The sequence below is a fragment of the Cebus imitator genome, unplaced genomic scaffold, assembly GCF_001604975.1.
Source record: "Cebus imitator isolate Cc_AM_T3 unplaced genomic scaffold, Cebus_imitator-1.0 Scaffold200, whole genome shotgun sequence".
In the NCBI taxonomy this organism is placed as follows: Eukaryota; Metazoa; Chordata; class Mammalia; order Primates; family Cebidae; genus Cebus; species Cebus imitator.
In genome coordinates this window covers 152557-170125 of record NW_016107515.1, presented here as the reverse complement: position 1 = coordinate 170125, position 17569 = coordinate 152557, and the positions used below count along the sequence as shown (strand labels likewise).

The following is a 17569-nucleotide window of genomic DNA, read 5'->3' as shown; positions in this document are numbered from 1 at the left end:
AGGGACTGTGAGTCTGCCCACCTGCAAGCCTTGCTCTGTATAATAACTTAGTCCCTCAGGTCTGACTCGCCCTAAATTGATGTTCCCAGGAGCCCTGTTTCTTTTATTCACTGGGGGACATCTCATTGTAACCCCTATGTGCTCACAGCAGCTAACAGATGGAAAGGCACAGACGCAAGCCCAGGACCACACTGCAGTTGAAATCCCAGCTCAGTCATTCACTAGCTATTGACCCGCAACACATCACATAGCCGCTATGTGCCTCAGTTTACTCATTCGTATAATGGAGGTGGTACTCACTTCATAAGATTGCTGTCAAATGAGGCAATGTTTTCAAAAGTGCTTAGTCCAGAAAAAAAGCTCTTAGGTAAATGACACTGACTGCTGCTATTTTTCACTCTTATTCTCTGTCCCCCAGCTCTGGGCTGTGACCCAGACCCATCACCCCCCTGGAGAAAGCTGATCTTCCCTTACTCAAAGCTCCTTTTCCCAGTGCTTTGGCAAGACCCAACAGCCAGAACAGCCTGCTCAGCTTGTCTGTGGCTGCAGCCGCAGCCTGCCCTGGGAGCAGGCAGCAGTGACCCAGCGGGAAGTCAGGGCTCAGTGTTACCCCTGGAGCAGCCTGGGCTGCTCAGGTTCAGCATTTGGGGTTGGGGGTACCCCAGTGGTTTAATTTGGTCTCCAGTTGTTGCAGGTAGGTGAGAACAGCCCACAGGATTTTAGCATTTGAAGCACTTGAACTGAAGAGATTCCAGGGGTCATCATGCCAGGCCCATCAGTGTATAGTTGGGGAAACCAAGTCCTTAAGGCCGGCCCAAGGATGCTGTTAGCTCAGCCCCTTAGCATCCTTAGTCCCTGCTCTGTGCTTTCTCAGGCAGTTTGGTGGCGGCAGTGGGGGCCTTCTGGCTCTGCAGTTCAGCCCATTCCTCTAAGAAGCTGACTCACTCCCCACATGGCCTCTTCACCCACCACACACACACAGCTGGCCGGACTCCTGCTTATCCATCACGTGTGGCTCAGAATGTCCCCTCCCCAGTCTCCTAGATGCCTCTCAGGAGAATGGGTCATTCATTCATTCATTCATTCATGGCCCCTCCACTCTCCATGACCCTCCATCCCACATGAGTGATGTTGCAGTGTTAGGGATATTCTTGTCTTCTGCCTTCTGCAGACTGTGACTCTCTCTGGGGAACGGGTGGGACTTGCTCACCTCAGGGTCCCCTGCAGCCAACCACAGTGGAGGTGTTCAGCAAACCATTGTTGAATAAATGAATGGGTTTTTCACAGCCTAGGAGTTGAAGGAAGCAATAGGCTTTTACTCAGCTGAAAATTACACTTTTCTTTTTACAGCTCTGCTTTCTAATTTATTTTCTGATTCTGGTGCTGCTTCTAGCTCACATGGTCAATTTCTAAACAACCCAGGGGATCAAAAGTGCCCAGCTGTGGATGACAAAGTTTAGGGCCTCCAGGGGAGGGGATGTGAGAGACGGAGTGGGGAGTCTGGCTTCATGGGGCAGAGAGGGAGGAAAGTCCTTTCTGGAGGGTTGCTGGGGGACCGTCTGCAATCCAGTCCCCACCCACCCTGAGACACAGTTTACACTTCTGATTCTCATATCCTCTACCCCAGGAATACGTTGCCTACAGCCACACGGGCCGCATCATCCCTGCCATCTGGTTCCGCTACGACCTCAGCCCCATCACGGTCAAGTACACAGAGAGACGGCAGCCACTGTACAGATTCATCACCACGGTGAGTGGCCTGAGACCACCCTGCACCTGCTCTGGGCCCCTTGCCTTGGCGCCCCTCACCTGTTCTCGCTAAAACAGGATGCAGCCTGCAGGGCTGGGGGCTCTGGCTGTGCACAGCAGGCGTCGACCCCAAGGATGCTGAGAAATGTTGTTGTCAGAAGCACATCGGTATCAATGATGTTTTGTCTAGAAAGTATTTTCCAGAGTGGAATGCCCTGAAATCCATTTAATTCCTGAAGCAAATCTCCATATGACTCTACTATATGTTTATGATTTTCTCCAGTTTTTTTTTATTTTTGTGGAAATCATTCTTAGCAAGGTTTATTCTTTAATGTGTAAATTTTGCAGCAAAGATTTAACTCCTTTTTTCCCATGTCTAATTTCCAGTTGTAGCTGGTGATAGGGTCAAGTTTTTCTCCTTCCTTCCTTCCTGCCTGTTCCCTCTTTTTTGCTATTGTCTCTACCACATCTGGTTTTCTCTAGGGCGGCTTCAAGCTGATGTCAGCTTTCCTTTATGCTGATTATTTCTATCATGTCTACTGTTTCCTGGCCTCCCATTCAAAAGGTTCCTTGGGGTCAGAACAGGAGGGTCAGAGTGCCCTACTTCAGCCAAGAGGCCCAGGAGGTATTGAAGAAGCCAGAGTTAGCTGAGGTGGAAGAGACAAGGTGACTGTCCCTACTTCATAGATATGGAAACTGAGGCCCAAAGATAAATGTAGCGTTGGGAGGCCCTTATGCGTCTGTACTTCTTCATACTTGTGGTGCTGGTTCAAGGTCAAAGTCTTGGCTCTTTCATTTCCAGCAATAACTAGGTCAGTATCAGTCAGGACACTGTTACCGAAGATCCAGAACCAGACCTTGCGCTGGCCTGAGGAGTAGAAGGCCTCAGGTGTGGCTGGATCCAGCCTCGAACATTGCCAGGAATAGGTCTCTATCTTCAGATCTGCTTTCCTCTATACTGGCTTCATCTTCAAGTAGAATTTGCCGGTAGAAATGGCCTCTTTCGGCTGGGTGCAGTAGTTCATGCCTATAATTCCAGCACTTTGGGAGGCTGAAGCAGGTAGATCAACTGAGGTCGGGAATTCAAGACCAGCCTGACCAACATGGAGAAGCCCCATCTCTACTAAAAATACAAAATTATCTGGGTATGGTGGTGCATGCCTGTCATCTCAGCTACTCAGGAGGCTGAGGCAGGAGAATCACTTAAACCCGGGAAGTGGAGGTTACAGTGAGCTAAGATCACACCATAGCACTCCAGCCTGGGCAACAAGAGTGAAACTCCGTCTCCAAAAAAAAAAAAAAAGAAAAGAAATGGCCTCTTTCTCAGTCTTTCTACCCCCCGTCCTAGATAGGACAGTGCTCTTACTGGCCCAGTTTGGGCCCCATGCCATGCTTGTGACCTGGGAAATCAAATGCCCATGTTGGCCAGGCTTAGGCCTTGTGCCCCCTCTAGCGTCAACGCCATCCAAACTGCAGGGACACAGATAGTGAGGAATGAGGTTCTTCAAGAGAAAAGGCAGAGGGCAGCTACTGGAAGAGGAAAGAGTAGGTACCAGGAGGCAGAACAGTGGGTGGTGCTGACGGGCCTCTGTCTTCTCATCTATGACGTAAGATTGATCATCACTGATCATCCTACCTCCCAGGGCCTTGTGGGACTCAAAGGAGATCACGAAAGGAGAAGCTCTTTGCAGATAATGAAAAGCCACGTAGGACAGAGCACAGTGGTTCACACCTGTAGTCCCAGCACTTTGGGACGCTGACGCAGGAAGATCCCTTGAGGCCAGGAGTTTGAAACCAGCCTGGGCAACACTGTGAAACCTTGTCTCTAAGAACTTTCTTAAATTAGCTGGATATGGTGGTGCATGCACCTGTCGTCCCAGCTACTTAGGAGACTGAGGTGAGAGGATCACTTGAGCCCAGGATTTTAAGGTTGCAGCGAGTCACGATCGTGCCACTGTACTCCAGTCTGGGCAATAAAGCAAGACCCTTTCTCTAAAAAACAAAATTAAAAAAAAAACCCACAAAACAGACAGAGGGACACAAAGGGTGTCATAAGTCTGTCTGCTTACATGAGCTTCGGAACAGTTTTTTTGCTGTTCTCTTTGACCACATAAAAATTAGAAACTTCAGTTCGACAAACAACGCAAAACATAAAGCGAAAACAGCACACGCAGCCTGGGAAAAGATACTTGCCACACAGATATGTGGATAGGGAAAGGGATAGCCTTCAGAGTTCATATGTAAAGAACTCCTACCGATCAGTAAGAAAAAGGTAACAACCAAAACAAACAAACAAAGAAATAGACAAGGCCGAGGACCAACTCCTCACGGAGGAGATCATATTGGCAGCAAAAAGATGCTCAAGTTCACTAGAAATTGGAGTGATGAGATTTAAATCAAGACTCATTTCAGGCCAGACATGGTGGCTCACACCTGTAATCCCAGCACTCTGGGAGGTGGAAGCAGGAGGATCACTTGAGGCCAGGAGTTTAAAACCAGCCTGGTCATCTTAGCAAGACCCCATCTCTACAAAAGAAAAGTTAAAAAATTAGCTAGGCATAGTGGCACAGGCCTGTAATTTCAGCTGCTTGGGAGGCTGAGGTAACACGATTGCCTGAGCTCGGGAGGCTGACACTGCAGTGAGCCATGATTGTGCCACTGCACTCCAGCCTGGGAAACAGGGTGAGACTGGTCTCGGAAAAATAAAAAAATTAAAAGACCTAATTGAATCCTATCAGACTGACAGAAATTGAAAACTTAGGGGCCGGGCGCGGTGGCTCACGCCTGTAATCCCAGCACTTTGGGAGGCCGAGGCGGGTGGATCACGAGGTCAAGAGATCGAGACCATCCTGGTCAACATGGTGAAACCCCGTCTCTACTAAAAATACAAAAAATTAGCTGGGCATGGTGGCACGTGCCTGTAATCCCAGCTACTCAGGAGGCTGAGGCAGGAGAATTGCCTGAACCCAGGAGGCGGAGGTTGCGGTGAGCCGAGATCGCGCCATTGCACTCCAGCTTGGGTAACAAGAGCGAAACTCCGTCTCAAAAAAAAAAAAGAAAACTTAGCTGGGTGCAGTGGCTCATGCCTGTAATCCCAGCACTTTGGGAGGCCAAAGCGGGCAGATCACTTGAGGTCAGGAGTTCGAGACCAGCCTGGCCAACATGGCGAAACCCTGTCTCTACTAAAAATACAAAAATTAGCTGGGTGTGGTGGCATGTGCCTGTAATCCCAGCTACTCGGGAGGCTGAGCAGGAGAATCATTTGAACTAGGGAGATGGAGGTTGTAGTGAGCCAAGATCATGCCACTGCACTCCAGCCTGGGTAACAGAGTGAGACTCTGTCTCAGAAAGAAAAAGAAATTGAAAACCTGAGGCTGGGTGCGAAGGCTCATGCCTGTAATGCCAGCACTTTGGGAGGCCGAGGCAGGCGGATCATCTGAGGTCAGGATTTCAAGACCAGCCTGGCCAACATGGCAAAACCCCGTCTCTACTAAAAATGCAAAAAAGTTAGCTGTGCATGGTGCCTCACAACTGTAATTCCAGCTACTCTGGCGGCTGAGGCAGGAGAATCGCTTGAACCTGGGAGGTGGAGGTTACCGTGAGCTGAGATCGCACCATTGCACTGCAGCCCGGGCAACAAGAGCGAAACTCTGTCTCAAAAAAAAAGAAAAAGAAAAGAAAAGAAAAACTGCCAGTACAAAGATTGGGAGGATGTGAAGCCATGGGGACCCACATATACTACTGGTGTGCAGACACATGGGTATAGCCACTCTGAGGGATGATACACAAAATCCTGGACCCCAAAAATCAGGGAATTTGTGAGCAAATGATTTAAAACAAGACCCAAAAGCGTAGCCCACCCCAAGCAGATCTTGGTGCTGATTCTAACTCCAGCTCTACTCCATACCCACGATAAGCCACACACAAAGATACAAGTAGGTTCCCTGGTGCCTCCATGCAGGTCTGGACCACTCCTCAGAGGCCCTAGGCTCTGTGGCATTGACTGTAGCAGAGAAACCCCCTCCATCCACATCTCACATTAGAGTTCCGAAGGCTCTTCTTTGTCCCCACTTCTGTTTGCTCTTGTATGGAAAGCAGCTGAGACTCTGGGTATTAAAATCCTCCTGTGATAGCTAAGTGCAGTGGCTCATGCCTGCAATCCCAGCACTTTGGGACGCCAAGGCGGAGGGAATCACTCGAGGTCAGGAGTTCAAGACCAGCCTAGCCAACATGGCAAAACCTCGTCTCTACTGAAAATACAAAAATCAGCTGGGCGCGGAGGCGGGCACTTGTAGTCCCAGCTACTCGGGAGGCCGAGGCAGGGAAATCACTTGAACCTGGGAGGCGAATGTTGCACTGAGCCGAGATCATGCCACTGCACTCCAGCCTGGGAGACAGAGTGAGACTCTGTCTCAAAAAAAAAAAAGGGGGGCGGAGAAAGAAATCACTTGGCCACTTGGCAAGTGGCTGAGAAATGAAGCAACTTCATTTATTCACTTACCATTTGCTAGAATTCACTATGTGCAGGCCCCTGTAGCAGGCACCAGGGTTAGCTGAATCATACACAGTCCCCACCTTCAAGGAGCCCCCAGCTGGTGGGGCAGATGAGTGAGCACACAGGGCTCTCGTGGAGATGCGTTGGAGACACTGCAGGCAAGCAACAGGGTACTGGCCCCTTCGTTTGGAAAGCTCCAAGAAGGGAACCCTGTGATGGGCCTTGAAGGCCAGGGAGGAAGGGCCCAAGGAAAGGGAACAGTATGCGCAGAGCTGCCCAGTATAACATGTCCTGTGAAGGCCATGCCACCTCCTTTGGCAAGTCACGGACTTGTCAGTGTGCCATTGACCTTCTGAGAGCTGGAGGTTCCAAGAAGCCACAGGGAAGACCCTTCCTTCGTCAGTAACCCGATGGCCCCATGACTCCTTCTCCTTCTCTTCCTCTCCTTGGCCACCATCCTGTCCTCCACCTCTGCTCCATCCACCTCTGCCCTGGGCTGTGGGCCACACTGCTGCAGGGAACCTCCCGACATCATTAGCCTGGTGGTGGCTCTTCTGAAGGCCCCGTGCCACCGCCTTGGTTGCTATGGTAACCGTGGGGTCAGCTCTGAGGGAACCAGCTGGCCGGCTGTCCCTGGCAGATGGCGTCATTGTGGAGCTTCAAAGGCCCTTGTCACAGGGCAGCAGATGTGGGGATGACGCCAGCACTCAGACACACACATATACACACACGGCACAAAGATCCCTGGGAGCCCTCGGAGGGCGGGTGGGGCGGGGATGGAAGTGGAAGCACCTGCTGTGGCTTCTCTTTCTCTCTTTTTAAAATCAAACACTTGCGTGCAAAGCCCCTAAACGGCAAATGGGGGCCTCTGCAAATAGCTCCTCAGAGGGGCTGCAGATGAAGAGGGGGCTTAGGTCAGGGTGTCATCATGTGGCGGCTGCGGGGCTGGGAGGCAGCTGTGGGTGGGCTGCAGCCAGGGAGTGTAGCGGCAGGTGGGGCCTCCCAGATGCGTTGCCAAGTGTCAAGTACCTGGCTGCTTCCAGGTTGCCCCTCCAGGGTCTCATTGTCTCAAAAGGATTTGTTTATCCCCAGCCTACACAGTTCTTCCTCCAGAACTCCAGACTTAGCCAGACTCCCTGGAGCTCCTCTCTCTCGGCACAAGGAGCACCTCAGAGCAATGCTCTGTGCTCTATCAGAACATTCCAGCGCCTAGGGAATAAACAGATCGTGTTTGACAACACACAAGTAATCCCCTCCAAAGTGCTCCCCTCCCACACACACATTTGTCCCCTGCCACTTGCTGAAGCTCCCGTTTTGAGATTGAGATTGCCTTCAAGTGGGTTGTGGTGACAGACTGGATGGCTTCAGAGGTGTCAGATCTCTTTCCTTGCATGGTTTATTTTGGAGGAACAGCCAGAAGTCACAAAGTGCCAATTGGGCCAGTATGGCTGGGACGGTTTTTGCCCACCAAGAAGTACCAGATGGCGATGACACCCTCCCGTTGCGTGCTACTCAAAAACCTATCATTCTTGAAGAGTTGCGTAGCTCACTTAACTCAAGTGGTGCCCAGGGCCCTTGGCCAGGGCTCAACCTGGATATGAGGGAGAGTTGCTGTAAGGAGCCCCGCTCACAGACATTCCTCTCCGCTGCCCTCCTTCATGCTTTCTAACCAGGGGACTAATCCCCCAGACTTCAGATTGCCTTGTATGCTTGCCAGGCCTGATGACCACCTCCAGGTCTGACTTACCTGTGTCCCCAGCATCTAGTGAAGGGCCTGGCCTGGACACAGGTGATCTGCCAAAGAAGTGATCATGTTTTCAGCTGGGCACAGTGGCTCACACCTGTAATCCCAGCACTTTGGGAGGCCAAGGTGGGCAGGTCACCTGAGGCTAGGAGGTCAAGACCAGCCTGGCCAACATGGTGAAACCCTGTCTCTACTAAAAGTACAAAAAATTAGCTAGGTGTGATAGCTCATGCTTGTAATCCCAGCTACTTGGGAGGCCGAAGCAGGAGAATCGCTTGAACCCAGGAGGCGGAGGTTGCAGTGAGCTGAGATCACACCACTGCACTCTTGCCTGGGTGACAGAGCAAGACTCCGTCTCAAAAAAGAAAAAAAAGAAGTGATCATATTTTCCCTAGCCAGACAGGATGAGGGGGGAAAAAGTGATCATATAGCTACCATTATTAAGCACCTACTATGTGCCAGGTAATTACATAGTTACTTCCTTTAGCGCCCCTGCCAGCAACCCCTCAAGGTAGATGATTTTGTTCCTCTTGCATAAATGGATTAAACTGAGGCTCAGAGAGGTGAAGCAGCTCATCCAAGATCACACAGCCAGCACATGGCAAGGCTCAGACTTGACCCCAGTGCCTGCCTCTGCAACATCCCCTACCCCTAGCACTGTCTCGGGAGCCTCTGTCTTCCGAAACAAGGGCTGTCGGGGTGTTGCAGCAACAGAGCCCCCGGAAGTCATAGAACTCTTGGTAGGACAGACACCAGGATCATTTGATACAGTGACTTTCATCCTGGGAATCGGGAAGAAATATTAGAGCAGGAAGCAAAGTTATATTGTGAATATGCATGGTGAAATCACAGCTTCACACATACAAACCACTAAAAAAGCCAACATTCACCTAAGGCAGATTGGCTGATAGTTTGCAAGTTTTCATGCCCATATCTGATACCTTTTGTTCATCTGTTTAGGCTTCTGCAAACATCTGCCAGAAACTAAGGTAGCAAGTGCTGGGGACAGGGAAGGGGGCAGGGAGCATTAAGAAGAATTGACAAAAAAAAAAAAAAAAATGGCCGGAGGCTCAGCCCCAGCACTTGGGAGTCTGAGGTGGGCGGATCACAAGGTCAAGAGATCAAGACCATCCTGGCCAACACGGTGAAACCCCGTCTCTACTAAAAATACAAAAATTAGCTGGGCATGGCAGCACGCGCCTGTAGTCCCAGCTACTTGGGAGGCTGGGGCAGGAGAATCGTTTGAAACCAGGAGGCAGAGGTTGCAGTGAGCCGAGATCATGCCACTGCGCTCCAGCCTGGTAACAGAGCAAGACTCCATCTCAAAAAAAAAAAAAAAGAAGAATTGACAAGAGACAAACTTCAAACTGAGAAGGTTTTACCGCTAAGATTATATGAGTTGGAAAAACAACCATCTTGCCCCTAGAGTGGCAGGAGAGCCTTCAGAGCTCCCATGGGCAGCCTTGGTCCTCTCCTCTCTGCCCCCACTACCCTGCTCAGGATTCCCTCCGTGTCTCTCTTCCCCGGACCACGAGCTCTGACAAAGTCAGGGCTTAGTCATCTCTGGTCTCCAGATCCAGTGCATCGATGTGTGTAATAGGTGTCAAACCATGAGCAAACAGGAGAGGTGTACGCCTCGGTCCACCCCCCACCAAGATGATTTCTGTCATCGGAGGGACGGAACAGAACCCGTATTAGGAGCTTCGTGACTCAGGTCTGGAAATATACGAAACACTTCAGTTCAGATCCGTCCGTGATGTTCCAAGCTGAACTAGATCTTCAAGAAGGTTGTGTTCCAGCGACAGATTGCTCCAAACTGGGTCTGTGCACGGAGAGGGGCCTCCTGGCGCGAGTGTTCCTGGAGCAGGCTCAGGGGCGGAGGAGGAATGTGAGACGGAGTGGGCTCCATTTTGCACAGCAGGCTGATTTTTGTAGATGCGCAGCTTCTTACTCCACAGACTTTGCTGACGGAGACCCCTTACGTCAGGATATTTGATGCGTAAACCTTAACAGAATTGAGAAGACAAATTCCCTGCATGGAAGCTATCTGTACCAAGAGTCTTCTGGCTGGGAATGAGGCAAGGGGGGCTAACAGGAAAAGCAGGCCTTTTGCAGCCTCCCAAACCTGGCTTCTAGTGATCCTTGCTTACCTGGTAGCCCTGTGACCGTGGACAAGTCATCCTCTGTGTCCTTGTCTGGGAAATGAGGGTCACTGGCCAGGTGTGGTGGCTCACAACTGTAATCCCAGCACTTGCAAGGCCAAGGCAGGTGGATTACGAGCTCAGGAGATCAGGACTATCCTGGCTAACACGGTGAAACCCCATCTCTACTAAAAATACAAAAAAATTAGCTGGGCGTGGCAGTGTGCGCCTGTAGTTCCCAGCTACCCGGGAGGCTGAGGCAGGAGAATCGCTTGAACCCGGGAGGCAGAGGTTGCAGTGAGCCAAGGTTGCATCCCCGCACTGCAGCCTGGGTGACAAGAGCAAGACTCTATCAAGAAAGGCAGGCAGGCAGGAAGGAAGGGTCACGTAGCAGTGGCAAGGATTGAATGAGAAAAGAGGAGAGGGTGCCATCTCAGACCCAGCACATAGTAGGTGCTCAACCAAAGTGAGGTTCTCTCCAGGTGTGGTGGGTGGGTATTTTGCAGCCCATAGGCATTGTAAAAATGTCAGGGGGAGGACTCTACTCTCCCCAGGCCCCCAGAGCCCTGGAAGACCTGATACCACACCCTCTCCTCCCCCACCCCCAACCTTTCCAGAACCCAGTCAACCACTTCCCTTCCATGACAACACCCCCCACCTCTGCCTCCTCCACGACTTTGGTGTTCTCATCCCCGGCTCCAGCCTGTCTGCCGCTACTGGAGTCTGATGAGACTCCAATTCATTATTTATTTCCTCTTGCGGCGCCTCTTCCACACGCTTTTAAAACAGTGCTGACGGAGCGAAGGAAGTGGCTGAACAGTTCCTGGGCACTTAGAGTGCAGCAGGCAGCTGGACAGCGTCATCACAGCCCTGCAGTGGGCCCCATTCTACAGATGGGGGAAACTGAGGCTCGGAGAGGTCAACTGGCTTTCCCAGCCAGGACCACGGAGCTGGGATTGGACCCCAGCAATGTTTACTCCAGAGCCCACAATCTTGCCTCGCACGGCGGTATCTGTGGTGCTTCTCCATTGCACGCTATGGGAGAGTAATGGGGGAGTCGTGCTGCCCTGGGAAGGCGTTCATGCTGCTGGAAAACCAGGCAGTTAGCTCCCCCGCTAGTGCGGCTGGAATACATCCTTCACATGTTATAAGGAATTAAGAACCGTAATGGAAATGTAAGGGAGACACACACGCACCCCTTTAAAGGTAGACAAGCTGACTTCATTCTAGTCACGGTGGAAGGTCAAGAAGCTGACGGGACCCCTGGTAGGAAGTCGCTGGTGGGAACAGAGGGGCATTATCAGATGAGGTCTGATGAATGCCACTTTCTGCACTGTCCTCAGGCTCACTGGGGCCCAGGTATTGAATTGTCCTTGTTTTTGTTTCTGGAGCTGTGGCTGCCGCCCAGGGCAGTAGTGCATGCACTGGCCAAGGTGGCCCTTCCTGGCTTAGCGGCCCTGCTCCCTCATCCCCCACAGGGAAGACCCCACCCCAGGTTGCCCCCAAGCCTTAAGCCTGGTGGGGAGATACAAGAGCATGGCAGTGGCAAGGGACCAAGCCACTGTCATTCAATGCCACCACAGTCCTAGGGGCTGAAGATTAGTCTTCCCATTTTTTTTTTTTTTTTCAGATGGAGTTTCAGTCTTGTTGCCCAGGCTGGACTGCAGTGGTGCAATCTCGGCTCACTGCAACCTCCGCCTCCCAGGTTCAAGCAATTCTCCTGCCTCAGCCTCCTGAGTAGCTGGATTATAGGTACCCGCCACCACACCTGGCTATCTTTAGTAGAGACAGGGTTTCACCATGTTGGCCAGGCTTGTCTCGAACTCCTGGCCTCAGGTGATCCACCCACCTTGGCCTCCCAACATGCTGGGATTACAGACGTGAGCCACCGCGCCCGGTCAGTCTTCCCATTTTTAAAAGCCAGAAAACTGAGGCATCAGGAGTTAGGGTAGCACAAGGGCACACGGACGGGACAGGTCCAAGCCAGTTCTGCCAGCCTCCAAAGCCCATGCGCTCCATTGCATCACTTCCCAGGTTAAGGGGCTCCAGGTGCAGCAACTTAGTAGAGAGGGGCACCTCCTGCCTGCCCCACCCGGGGTCTCCCCCTCCAGGCCCACCTTCTCATCAGCACTGCCTTCCCCATGCCCCCAGCCAACACCCTTTACTTACTCAACAAACGTATCTTGCCCACCTCCCATGTGGTCAGTTATGTCTGCTATCTTCTCTCCCTTGGGCATTCAGGAAAATGAGAGTTTTCCCAATAGGCTTGAGGTGGTGAGATTCCGGGAGCTCCCTCACTGGCCAAAGGATGGAACCCACCTCTGGCCTAAGGCACTCTGCCCCATGGGTATGTTCTTCATCACAAACACATCTTGGCATTCATGAGGGGACACCCTGTCTGGGCCCCAGCTACCCAATCTGTTGAATGGGTTGCTGTGTAACTTCAGAGGGCCCTTAGAGTGCGTGGGCCCCAGGCAGCCACAGGGAATCTGCCTGCGGTGCCTGGGACACTCCTGCTGTCCTGTTCTTCTAGAAGTCGTCTTGCCCTCTGCTTAAAGTGCCAGAGAGAGAATAGAAGTTGAGACCCAAAGGCCTGCTCTGGGGAATAAGTGGTATTTTACTGATTTTTCTGATTAAAGTGGGTCTCAGGTTTAGAAAATCCCAGATCTTAGCCAAAAGGTCAGAGCCTTCCAGTCAACTGAAAGATAAGATCAGGTTTCATTTACTGAGCATCTACGAAGCGGTAGGTGCTCCAGACGTGTTTTCAGCAAAGCAGCGGGGGTTTACCCGTTTTATTTTTATTTATTTATTTTGGCGACAGAGTCTTGCTCTGTCACCCAGGCTGGAGTGCAGTGGTGTGATCTCGACTCACTGCAACCTCCACCTCCCAGGTTCAAGCAATTTTCATGCATCAGCCTGTCGAGTAGCTGGGATTACAGACGCCTGCTGCCATGCCCAGCTAATTTTTGTATTTTTAGTGGAAACGGGGTTTCACCATGTGACCAGGCTGGTCTCAAACTCCTGGCTTCACGTGATCCTCCTACCTTGGCCTCCCAAACTGCTGGGATTACAGGCGTGAGCCACTGCACCAGGCCGGCTTTCCCATTTTATAGATGAAGAAACTGAGACCCAGAAAGGCTCTCCCATGGCAAGAATTAGTAAATTATGCCACAATGTAGCCTCCAAAGGCTGGGTGCTCTCTGTTGCCACAGCAGGGAAACTGGGTGGACTCCGCAGCCCTCCCCTTTTGCCACCCTCACCATGTCCAGCAAGGAGGTGCACACCTCCCAGCCCCAGCTTTGCCCTGGGCTCCCCTGGAGAGGTCTGGCTGTCCTCACTTCTCTGTGTGAACGGCAACAGGCTGTGGGAACGAAGTGTCGCAACTGCAATTTGCTTTGTTTTCATTTTCATTCATCAGTGTTCCTCTCAGACCCCATCCCCACAGCCCAGGGAAATGCCAATCGCCATCTTCCCTACTGCCAGTGGCACCCTTGCCCCCCCCCCATGAGTTCTTGAGATCCTGCCAGCATCTCCTCCAGCCTCAGAATATCTGCTGTTGGATCCCATTGTTCCCACATCATCCCAGGAATCCTAAATGTGGCAAAGCCTGTTATCTTGCCACCACCCACGTAGGCCTGAATCCCAAGGTAGACACACCACCTGGTACAGCTTCGAGGCTGCGTCTCCCCATATTCCAGAAGGCATGGTGACTTTCTAAGATGAGGGACTGCCATGACCAGCCACTTCCCTGCGCGAGTTCAGGTGTGGGAATGCCCTGGCACTGGGCATTTCTGAATCTTTTCATATGTCAGAATCCAGGAAGCACCACTCCTGGGAGCGCCAGAACTCTCTCCTATGACTCTACTTCACCTCATGCCAGTCACCTCCTAGTGACTGCCAGTGTGTCAGGGGGGCCTAAGGGATGAGAGATAAAATAATGAAAGCAGGGGCCCTGGCTTTGTGGGCTGGCCGCTAGAGTTCTCTCAGCAATTTTTTTTTGTTGTTACAGGGCCAAGCATGATGGCTCACGTCTGTAATCCCAGCACTTTGGGAGGCCAAAGGGGACAGATCACTTAAGAGCTATTGAAAATACAAAAGTTAGCTGGACATCATGGTGAGCGCCTGTAATCCCAGCTACTTGGGAGGCTGAGGCAGGAGAATGGCTTGAACTCAGGAGCAGAGGTTGCAGTGAGCTGAGATTGTCCCACTGCACTCCAACCTGGGTGGCAAGAGCAAGACTCCATCTCAAAAAAAAAAAAGACTTGCCCTGTTACTTAGGCTGCAGTGCAGTGGTGCAATCATAGCTCACTGCAGGCTTGACCTCCTGGGCTCAAATGATCCTCAGGCCTCAGCCTGCAGAGTAGCTGGGACTACAGCTACCACACCTGGCCAATTTTTTGTTTTGTAGAGATGGGGACCTCACCGTTTCACCCAGGCTGGGCTGAAGCTCCTGGGCTCAAGCAATCCTCCCATCTCCCAAAGTGCTGAGATTACAGGCATGAGCCACTGGGCCCGGCTGAGTTCTCTCAGCTTTGAGGAATGGCCCCTGGAATGTGTCAGGATTTCCCCTCCCCTCCCTTCCCCTTCAACAGATACGGGGTAATGGGGCCACACTGAGCAATATCAGTAGACACTCACAGGGAGCCTGCCTCAGGGGTCCCCCTTAGCCTTCAGGCTTGCAGTCACTCACCCTGTGACTGAGTCAGTTGCATAGCAGTTTCCATACCCCAGAGCCTCAGTTTCCCCACAGGCGATGTGCTTTCCTATGTACCTAAATACACACATTGTCTCCCTCTGGTCGGGGCCAGCCCCATGAGAGGGGAGTTATTGAGAATGGGTGCCAGGTGTCTGTGAGTCATAAGCGTTTGGGTTCCAAATTGTGTGTAGATGAATACAGATGTGGTTGGGGTGTGTGTGTGTGTGTGTTTGGTTATTTTTTTCTTTTACTTCATTGCACTTAAGTCACATTTTCCTATCTTCTGATCCAAGCTCTAAAAGCGTTTTGTGGTATAAAATCTCCCATCATCTGATCCACTCTACAGAAATAAACCAGCTCCCCTGCCGTCATCTTCCCTGAAAAGTACCCCTGCGTCATGCTCTCAGGCCGGCAGGGAGGGGCCTTGGCCACTTAAAACACTTCACCATAATCCCCCCAGCGCCCCTGGTCCTCTCCACTCCCTGGGGGGCTGCTTTGGTTTCCTGGGCTATTATTACTGGAGGGCCAGCTGCTTCCCTGCCACCCATCCATACAGACTGGTTCTGTCTGTCCTGGCCCTTACAGGCCCCTGCTTAGCTCATATCATGGAAATATAATTTAAAAAAATAAACACTGGTTTGATTCGCACTTCGCTCTCACCTTTGCTCCGTCTCCTAGCCTCCCACCACTGGGCACTGGTTCATCTGTTAAGGTGCTGCTGGCTCCCACCGTTCCCCAGAGGTTGTACGTCAGTGGCTAGCCATCCACCTATGGTGCCTCTGGGGCTGCTGATGGCCTCTGGGGTCACACAACTGTTGACTTCTTCTGAGTCCTGTGGTCATTTAAATGCCCCTTAAGTGTGGCATGGGGGTGGGAGGAGTGAGTGTCACATGCTGTGTGACCTCAAACAAGTTGTTTCCCTCTCTGTACCCAGTGGGTACATCAGTGAAGAGGCATCTTCCCCTAGTGCTCCGAGGCCTATGGCTGCTCCTAGGATGGGAGGTGTCGGTTCTTTTTTTTTTTTTCTTTGAGACAGAGTGTCACTCTTTCGGCAGGTGCCAGACTGGAGTGCAGTGGCACGATCTCAGCTCACTGCAACCTCCACCTCCCAGCTTCAAGCAATTCTCCTACGTCAGCATCCCAAGTAGCTGGAACTACAGGCTGGCACCACCACACCCAACTAATTTTNTGAGTAGCTGGGACTACAGGCACCAGCCACCACACCCAGATAATTTTTGTATTTTTAGTAGAGATGAGGTTTCACTATTTTGGCCAGGGTGGTCTCAATCTCTTGACCTCGTGATTCACCCGCCTCAGCCTCCCAAAGTGCTGGGATTACAGGGGTGAGCCAGGGAGGTGCTGGTTCTTATGAATGACATAAAGTTGATGTTCAAGGGAAAAATATGTTGAAGGTTTTCTTGCAAGGCCTGGAGCAGTGGTTCATGCCTGTAATCCAAGCACTTTAGGGGGCTGAGACAGGCAGATCACTGGAGCCCAGGAGTTCAGGACCAGCCTGGGCAACATAGCGAGACCTCATCTCTACAAATTAAAAATTAAAAAAATTAGCCAGGCATGGTGGTTAATCCTGTCTACCCCGGAGACTGAGGCGGGAGAATCACTTGAGCCTGGGAGCTGGCAGCTGCGGTGAGCTATGATCACACCACTACAGTGCAGCCTGGGTGACAGAGTGAGACCCTGTCCCTACAGATAAATAAATTTCCTTGCGAACCTTCCATGAACTTAATTTGTCTTCCATCATCCATGCTTTGATTCTCTAAATTCATCAGAATGCAGTTTGTAGGCCATAACACTTTGAGTAAAACATAACGTTAGTTTGATTAGTCCCAAATGGTGTTCTGACAGCTGCAAAGCTTTGTAATTCAAGTAGGTGAGTGTTTTGCGCTTGAGAAGCAACAGGGTGTTACATTAAGAGCACAGACTCCAGTTTTGAACCCCTGTTCAGCCACTTGCTGTGGCATTGAATGAGGGATTCAGGGTCTCTGTGCCTCAGTTTCCTTCGCTGTGAAATAGGTCTAAGAATAGTACCTACCGCCTAGGGTTGAGTTGGGGATTCACTGGGGTGGTAGGCATGGAGCAGTTTAAGCCACCTGGCCCAGGGAAGGCGCTGCGTAAGTATTGTGTATTTTGTTGTGGTTAGTATATCATTACGTGGCAGACAGTTATGAAGTACAGTATAACAGGTGACATTATCATCCCCTGGCTACCACCGGTCTCAACCAGGGGCAATTTTGACCACTGGGGACATTTGACAATGTTTGGAGACATTGTGCTTGTCACAACATGGGGAAGGGGGGACTACAGGCATCTCCTGGGTAGAGGCCTCTCTGGGGTACAGAGAGGGAAGTAACTTGTCCAAGGTCACACAGTGCGTGTGGCACTCACCTCTCCCCCCATGCCACATTTAAGGGGGATTTAGATGACTACAGGACTCAGAGGGATGCTAAACATCCTTTACTGCAAGTGACACCCCCTGTGGCAAAAAATTCTCTGGCCCCAAATGTCAATAGCGGCATTAGGAACCTTGCCCTAATAAAAGCTTTCTGGGCTGGGCGCGGTGGCTCAAGCCTGTAATCCCAGCACTTTGGGAGGCCGAGGCGGGTGGAACACGAGGTCAAGAGATCGAGACCATCCTGGTCAACATGGTGAAACCCCGTCTCTACTAAAAATACAAAAAATTAGCTGGGCGTGGTGGCACGTGCCTGTAATCCCAGCTACTCAGGAGG

The 17569-nt window shown here is 51.4% G+C and overlaps 1 protein-coding gene across 3 annotated transcripts in view; it reads left to right on the top strand.

The window, feature by feature from the left end:
* ERGIC1 (endoplasmic reticulum-golgi intermediate compartment 1) overlaps nucleotides 1–17569 on the top strand; it is a 123265-nt gene that overhangs the window by 102941 nt on the left and 2755 nt on the right. For all 3 annotated transcript variants that reach the window (XM_037745419.1, XM_017547664.1, XM_037745418.1), the window contains one exon: nucleotides 1628–1750. In XM_037745419.1, coding sequence (XP_037601347.1) covers nucleotides 1628–1750 — 123 coding nt within the window. The remainder of the gene's footprint in view (nucleotides 1–1627; nucleotides 1751–17569) is intronic.